The 8,804-nt window shown below is 36.1% G+C and overlaps 1 protein-coding gene across 2 annotated transcripts in view; it reads right to left on the reverse strand.

Annotated features, from left to right (window-relative positions):
* Positions 1-8,804, reverse strand: part of LOC136848722 (uncharacterized) — an 85,147-nt gene that overhangs the window by 30,127 nt on the left and 46,216 nt on the right. The window contains exons 1-2 of one of the 2 annotated variants that reach the window (XM_067121243.1): positions 6,379-6,598; positions 2,856-3,071 (exon numbers count right to left, since the gene is read on the reverse strand). In XM_067121243.1, the coding sequence (XP_066977344.1) occupies positions 2,856-3,006 (151 nt within the window). In that variant the 5' untranslated portion in view covers positions 3,007-3,071; positions 6,379-6,598. Of the gene's footprint in view, positions 1-2,855; positions 3,072-6,378; positions 6,599-8,804 lie in introns of those variants that run through there. The other variant, XM_067121244.1, reaches the window with a different exon arrangement.

Genomic DNA, 8,804 nt, shown 5'->3' on the forward strand with positions numbered 1-8,804 from the left:
TGTTACGAAGATACTAAAGAAAAGGCCCTGAACATAATATGACTTGAAACATTTAGAAATGGGACGCTGTATTCTACCGAATACCTTCTCCTCCTTTCTCGTTTTTGTTGTCGTTTATGCTTCTACTACGTTTCAAAGCGTTTAGACACTAGTATTTTTGCCTAGGTTATATTCTCAGTAATATACCTATTAGCCCTAGAATCCTCGCTCTGGAGGCAATGATTCAGATGTTCTTCACAAGAACAAGACGTAAGGACAGCTACATCTAAAGTACACTGCAATTTATTAGTTTGGACTATTAAATTTATTTGTCTCTCGCAACATAAGAGTCTGTTTACGTTTTGTTTACTTGTTTTTGAGGCTCTGTTCATGAAAATGTGTTTGTAACAGCAATAAACAGAGGTTACAGGCTACCTCTTAGCAAACACTTTCGACATTTCTTGCCTTTTAAAGCAATTATTTTCTATTTTTGTTACTGTTTTGGCCTTTTTTATTTATTTATCTGGACTTTTTTTTAATCAGTTTTTACTAAACACGTTCATTTTCCGAAAATAATTACGCAGCAACTACTATTATTACACAAGCCTACTCCATGTAAAAAAAAAAAAAGAAAAGACTTGGCAGAGAGTATTTTACTTCATTACTTCATATTTCAATCCAGTTTAAGAAATGTCAGCGTTGTTTCATACAATTTAAGAGTTATTGCCGGATATATTTACAGAGAGAGAGAGAGAGAGAGAGAGAGAGAGAGAGAGAGAGAGAGAGAGAGAGAGAGAGAGAGAGAGAGAGAGAATGGTACTGTTTTGAGTTTATTCATTTTTGTATTTTCTCTGGCTTCACTTTCCTTATATTCCAAATCCTTGAGCTTTCGTCTGCACTTCTAATCCAACATAATACAGGAAAATCAAAATGTTGTTTTAATAAGTTTGAACCAGTACCTTGAATTTCCACCACTAATATCAACATAATTTTAAGTCACACTAGGCAACCCCTGGAATACGTCAAAAGAATATTTAGGGAAGAGAATGTCCGTAGTTGGGAAAACAGAGCAAAACTAAGACAGAAATGACATACGAATGAAATAAAGGAATGAATAAATAAGTAACTATTCTAAATAAGTAATGCGCTGCTAAGTATCAACGAAGTAACAGCTCTTCAACTTAAAGTCTGAATAGGAACACGCCGTTTGAAACCGTCGTTTGAGGGAGGGGCTAATCGAGCTGAAACAGCTACAGTAGTTACTCTGAGGAGCTGTCGTTCGTTGCCTGGGCAGATAGGATGTCAAAAATGGGTGTGAGCAGATGGGCGTTAAGCAACCGTAATCGCCTGTGTGTGCATCGCACATTCCTCCCATCCTCCCACTGACATATCCCGACTGTAGCCAATCTTGCTGTTACTGACAATTATGGCGCCAGGCTTAACAGAAGCTCAAAACAAAGAGATGTTGAACGGCTGCTCTTCCACAGAGCAGATCAAGAGCTTATCCAGCAGGAAGTGTTAATTTTGTCCTCAATTTTGCGCGTTCGCCAAGTTTACGTAATAAATTATACTGACACTCTTGCGCAGCAGAAATGTGATCCCTGGCCTCGTAGGGATGTTTTTCGGTAGAAATTCCTGATATTTATTTCATTAATTTTCATTAAATCAGTTATTGACACTGAAGATGCGTCATTTCATTATTCAACTGCCATTTCCAGTTGATCTTTATGAATAGAAAAATGTCTTAATATGCTAAGCTAAAATTTTAAAGAACGTCTATATTTTTGAGACAAGATGTTCAAGGGAAGTGCCCTCCTACTAATCTCCGAGGAAAGAGAGGTACATATCTTTTACTACAAAGGCCGATGGGGTAGGCAAACTGGTAACCTTCCCCAGACGAGGCGAGGAAAACGAGAAAAAGAAAAGGCTAATATTACTAGGGCTCCTGAAAGAATAACTGAAACTGGAAGCAGGAAAATAATTCCATAAGCTGGAGGAAGAGTAAAACAGTCATTGAACGCTGCATGGCGAGTGAATGTGGGAAGTAATGGCCTGACTGGTGTCACGAGGCTGCTCCCGAGTAAGTTTGTCAGACATAAGGCCTAAAGAATAACTTTAAGACCTTGGTCAGACGTACTGTCATGTAAAAAAACTATTGGAGCCGACCTTAGCATGCTCTACAGAGAGAGAAAGCTGTTTAATGGGAAGTTCAATATATTATTTTCATAGGTAAAAATATCTACTTTACTGAATGAGACGTGTAATGTAAATTTTCTTAAGAATCTCTAATAATTTCCGAAGTGAATCTTTTGTTCAAAATATCTTGAGTTGTGCGAGTTGTATTTGCAAATACCCTGCGCAAGTAATTCGATGTTTTTGTGGGATTTATTTGAATTACTTTATAGTTTCTAAGATTATAGCGGCGCTCTCATCTTGGAAAGGTTGATAACCCCTGACATAGATTCCACATCCAGAGAATGTGGCGAGGACATGGGAAGAGAGAGATAAAAGGCAGGAATATCAGGAACGCTGGAATCAGTGAGAGGTCAGTAAGGTGAGAGATAAAAAGTTGCCTTTTTGTTCTTATCGGAACAAGCAATGAATCCACTGTCATCGAATTGAGAAAGAAAGTTGAATTTTTTAGTTGTTGAAAACGTTACTGCCTGAGGATTGAAGGCTTTTCAGCTGAAAGCCAGTAAGAAAACTGATATTTGAAAAGTCATCATAAAATCCCTTTTGATGATTTATGCGAAAAGTAGATTCACATTGTTGTCATGAGTCTATAGAATAAAAACAAATTGAGACTTGTATTAAATTGAGACATGTTGCACAGCAACAGTGACAGCACTAACTGCACGCATTAAATGACGCCTCACCTCCCATGATAATAAAGAAGACCACTTTGATAGGGACAAGCCTCGGGTTGGTGAAGTCTCCCCAGCAGTTCACGGCTGCTCTTCGCGACCCCTCCTTCAGCCTCTGGCTTCCCTGGCGAGCCCGCCAGGAAAGCTGACGTCGGGTACTCATCGTCCAGTTTAGAAGAGAGCACTTAGTACGAGTTCTTCACTTCTAACTGAAATGCAGGTCGTAATCTGTAATAAAGAACAAGAAGCAGGTCAATTACGTTGCTAATTACAGTTTAAGATATACAAGATTTTATAAGGAGAATCTATCATCCAAAGATTGTAAAATGGTTAGTTAAAGTAGATTAAGAAATCAGAGGTAACTGACTTTTTTTAAACTTAACAAGTCTACCTTTTCTTACCCATACTATCTGAGGTCAATAATGTGATAAATTAGCTAAATTCGGATTATTTCCATTAAGAAAAAGCTTATGCGTGATGTCATAGGTTTCATGATTAATTATTATCATTAAAAATATACAACATGATTAATTATTATCATTAAAAAATATATATACAACACTGCTCCCTTTTTTTTATCCCATATGTCTACAAATAAATCACGCTCGAAATTCGCTAGTAATCACCCTTAATAAACCTACAATTGCATGGAGGTTTATTTGATATTACTCTAGGTCAATAAGTTAATCGATTTTGTAAATTCAAAGTCTGGTTTAAAATTTATATTTCTGTATAAAACCGTGAAACATTTTCCTTGCCACACAAGCACGCGCGTGCGCGCGCGCTCACACATATATATATATAGAGAGAGAGAGAGAGGTGGGGGGGCGGGTGATGGGGGAACTCGCACGCTGTTATGCTGTATTCCTTCATAAAACTATATTAACAAAACACTTCATGAAAGGCTGTGTTGTTCTCGGAAGATATATTAGAGTATACTGTGCACATTATCAAATTTAGCCTTCTGAAGCACCAACGGGCGCTAGGTTACACAATGCACGAAATTTGTATCCGTCGCTTACGAAACCGTTCTTATCAGTTTCTCGCTTTTCTTTGTGTTATTTCTTCAAAATCTCTTAAAACATTAAATTATCTTAGCTAATTTACCGTTAATTTTTAAACTTGTTGGGGCCTTAGATGATTTACTCATAGTATTTCAGTGCCGCTAAAATGAAAAGTGGATCTTTGGAATTTCTTATGCGCATATGATACTAAAATAGAATTCCTGCCAAGGATGATTCTCGTGAAGCTGAACACTGCTTAGACAGGTAATGAACGATTTTGACCTGCAGTAAAAATGAATGCTCTTTAGCAACTATGTCCCTCACCCCCACAAAAGTAAATAAATAAGTGTATAGGTAAAAAAAATAACTAAATGAATGAGCAGACTTTGCGAGGCCCAGTAATTGTTCCCTAAAAGCGTCGTAGCCACTTACGTCTTGTCTGACGCAGTTCTCAACTACTATGTAATTACCCACATATTCAGTTTATTTGTTTACTTATTTCTAATATATAACAATAATATATACTTATTTTCAAAATATGCAATAATAACATATAGTATTGAAGGCGATAGCTGCATCATCTGCATTCAGTTAATATAGAGCTTTCTCTGTCTTTCTGACAGCTGGTTTTTCCGGGTTACTGCATTCTGCCAGTAACTCGCCGATGTTTGTCGGTCTTGGAGAGGAAAGCAGATGCAAATCAGGGTAGTTTCGTTTCTGAATCTGATTTTTAATTGCTTTCCTCTCCAGGAATGATAAACATCGGCGAGTTACTGGCAGAATGCAGTAACCCTGGAAAATCAATTATCAGAAAGATAGAGAAAAGTCTATATAAATCGAATGCAGCTGATGCAGCTATCTCCTTCAATACTACATCGGCGTCAGTAACCTAGATGTTGTGACGCCAGTTTTGATAGCCACAGGTGAATCAATCAATCAACACTACATGTTTGAAAGAGGGTCTACTACCTAAATAATATAACTTATTACATTTTGCAAAAGTCAAAACGCCGAACATTGTGTCGCCGATTCGGGTCTTAGCTCCTCCTGTTCCACAGAGTCGCTTCAAAGAGAAGATAAATAGATTTTATCCCTCCAGTAACCCCGACCTTGGACGATTGACACTGACCGCCATATCGCAAAGTCGTCGAGGTGCTGAAATCCGCTGCGATCATGGCACTCCAGTAACTGCTCGCACAGATGTCACGAAAGATACGGACGAACGAGGGCTCGCAGGATGATGTGAAGGTTTAATTTCGTCAGTTTTTGATGAATAATTCTCAAATAAAATCGTAATAATAATAATGATGATGAATAAATTATTATTATTATTACAATGATTATGATGCGAATAAAATAAAAAAAAAATCTTTGTTTTTAGTTACATTTCGAGACAAGTTATCCTCAGATTGTTAGAAGGAAGAGTCAGCTCTCTTAATGTCTCACCGTAACTCAGAAATGACTCGAAAAGGAGTGGAAATGTTGCTAGATTAAAAATGTTATGGATTTAATACGCATTTAAAACCAATTCCTATTACTGCTGTTATTATTAGAATGGTTATTTTAAGCTTAAAAGGTTTTTAAATGGCGAAACAACGGTCCATAGAACAGTATGGGGAGAGAAAAACGGAAAACATAGAGAAAAAGCCAATTAAGATAACCGTGCAAACGAACAAATATATACAAATAAAAAATATGGATCAGTTTCGGAAAATTATATAACTTCAACCCGAGTCCAATAACTTTCAAGAACGAACAGCCATTACGACAAATTGCTTCGTTGTAACCACAGGGATAACGACGAAATCTGACTTGGTCCCTATGGACATCGTACCCAAAGAAACGCGATATAACTAATAAAAAAAAGCACAATAGATTCAATCATCTGACTGACCAGAGATCAAGAGTCTCGTCTCCCATATCGCTGACGGGCTATAAATTTCAGCCGATATTGAAAACGAAGAACACCTCAGTCACATATTTCAGGCTTCCATATTCCTGGTTTGGAATCCTTTAAAGGTAAAATTATATTATTTTTATTAAAATTATTATAAATCGTCTAAATTTACTAAAACTTTGTAGCAACCCTTGAGTCCACCTGTCATGCTGCAGTGTTTCTTTGAAGGTAACTATGCATTTGAGAATAAAGAACCTCTACAGTTTAATCACAAATAGCACATCATTATGTATCCTTATTTGTGTAAAAAATACTATGTTGATTTACTTAACGTTATTATCGCTACATTTAACTGGAAATCTTTATCGTTCTCCCTCACGGAGGTATTGTCATATACCTGTAAATTTCCCGGGCTAACATGTCGATTTTGCAATGACATTCGGTGTACATGTGAAAACTAATTTATTTTCTCACTGTATAAAAAAAAGTCGTTCCCGCAAATGATCTCAAGAGTTTTAAATAGATTATATATAAAGCAAATGAAAATGAAGACGAAGAAGTCGCGAATAAAGTTCAAAATTACTTTCGAAGCCGAAATTGTTCTAATTCACAATTTCAGTCAAAAGAAACTCACCGTCTTTCAGTGTCGCTTTTCAGCGCATGATGTCCCTTAGTATTTTAGACATACGTCTCTGGGAATCAGGAAAACACAAGCCCTCTTTTAGGTGTTAAAAATGAAATACTATTCTTTCGGCGCGACAGCGGTGCTGCCAAGCGAGGACTAGGCTAATCAAGGAAGGATCGCGAGTACCGTGTCACTTCACTCTGAACATCGAGTTAACTGACTGAATGACACTGAGCTGGAGTCTCTCTCTCTCTCTCTCTCTCTCTCTCTCTCTCTCTCTCTCTCTCTCTCTCTCTCTCTCTCTCTCTCTCTCTCAAGTAGTCCAATAACTCACGGGTAGACAGTCTTCCATTAGCTAACGTATCCCTGATTTTCAAATGAAAAAGGGTTCAGTTCTTCACGTCCTCGTATTGCACATAAGGATATAATACTATACAATACTGTTTCGTAAGATTCGGAAATCTCGTTTGCCTGTCAAAATATATGTACGAATAAAATTGCTGGCTGGTGTTGTGAGGAATTGCTGCCGAAAATTCGTTAAAATCATGACAGGATGAGAATTATTTCTTTTATTGACACTTCAGACTACTGGGTTACACTCAGGAAAACCGTTCAAAAGAGGATGCGCCTTCATCACATCCCCTCCCCTCACGCGGCAAAAAAAAAGAAAAAAAGTAAATAAATAAACAAATAAATAAAAACAAACAGCCTTACATAGACAAAGAATCTTGGCAGCTAATAATCAAAGGAAACATTGTAAACATTCAATAAGTGGTAAATGAGACTGGCTGAAATAAATTTGAACTTTTCATAATGACTTGATAAATGAGTCATCGTTACACCATTGTCACAAGAATTTTTTTTTAAAAATCAACCTTTTTCCTAATAGAAGTAAAATATGGAACCAAGATTCTACAGTCATATAAGCTTATAGAAACCAAATGTAATTCAATTTGAAAATACGTTCATATATATATATATATATATATATATATATATATATATATATATATATATATATATATATATATATATATATACATGAGTGTGTGCGGTCCTGGTCGTTTCGGCCGTACAGTAAGTCACTTTAGGCCGTAACATCCAAAACAATGTAAGACGTTATGTTTATGGTATTTACCATTATTATTTCATGTTTTACGTGCATCCCCAAGGGGCTGGTACTAGACACGGCGCCCATTTTGCACGTAAACGTGCTTACGGCCGAAACGACCCGAATGCGGTGTGTGTGTATGTGTGTGTGCTATTCTATATCGAAGAAGCAATTCCAGTGTGTGTTAATCTTCCTAATCTCAGAAAGATGAGGCTGGCAACTAGATATTTCCTAGGATGGCTGCTACCACGAAGATTCGACTGAACACTGTACCTAATTTACTGATTACGTTAGCAGACAGAGAGAGAGAGAGAGAGAGAGAGAGAGAGAGAGAGAGAGAGAGAGAGAGAGAGAGAGAGAGAGAGAGAGAGAGTCTATGTAAAGTGATTTTAACTTAGTAACATGTGTCCCTGGTTTACTGTTTACTGGGGGAATTATATCATGACATGTTTCTTCAGGCACATGGACATCAACTCATGCTTCCAGCATAATTCTATTTAAAATATTTTCTGTAAAAGTAAGACTCAGCAAGTTAATATCTTCTTGTCTTGTCCTGCATGAGTGAATAATAATAATAATAATAATAATAATAATAATAATAATAATAATAATAATTATAATAATAATAATAATAATAAAGTTCATGGGACCCTTATCTAAAATTTCCAATAATGAATGCCACATACGTAGAAAAACCAAAGGGGTACTCTTAATAATTAGATATTAACAAATACAAATACTTCACAACAGATTAATAATCCCCAAATGAAGAAAAATTCTCACATATTTTTTACAGTATTCAGACACGAAACATTTATATTGTTACTCCCGGTTAAAGTCTGTTATGACTGATGGGCTGGGAAAATAAACATCATTTTTAAATTACTTTCAAACACAGAAAATCAGTCCATTCATACTGTTATCAAAATGCTAACTCTGAGTTCTGTGCTAAGGTTTATGTTTTTAACTGTTTTGTAAATAAATGCATAAACAATGAAGAGTCTTGTCTCTATTGAGAAGGTAAATCAAACTGAATTATGAAAAATGTAACCCAGGTATTACGTTTGGCTAACGATTAATTATCACGCATGGGGCCTGATTAAAAATAAAGTGCCCTGATTATAAAATTAAATTATAATTATAAGTTGATGGACATGTAAATTTCTTAAGAAATGGATTAACAAGACTTACGTGGCAATGTTTTGTAAAACATATTCAAGGAAGTAGGAGACTATTTCCGTACAAGGAAAAATACATAATTCGAAATGATGTGAACTAGGATTTTCTTTTCTCTACAGTTATCAACTCTAGGATTTTTCTGCCT

The sequence above is a fragment of the Macrobrachium rosenbergii genome, chromosome 19 (assembly GCF_040412425.1).
Source record: "Macrobrachium rosenbergii isolate ZJJX-2024 chromosome 19, ASM4041242v1, whole genome shotgun sequence".
Classification (NCBI taxonomy): Eukaryota; Metazoa; Arthropoda; class Malacostraca; order Decapoda; family Palaemonidae; genus Macrobrachium; species Macrobrachium rosenbergii.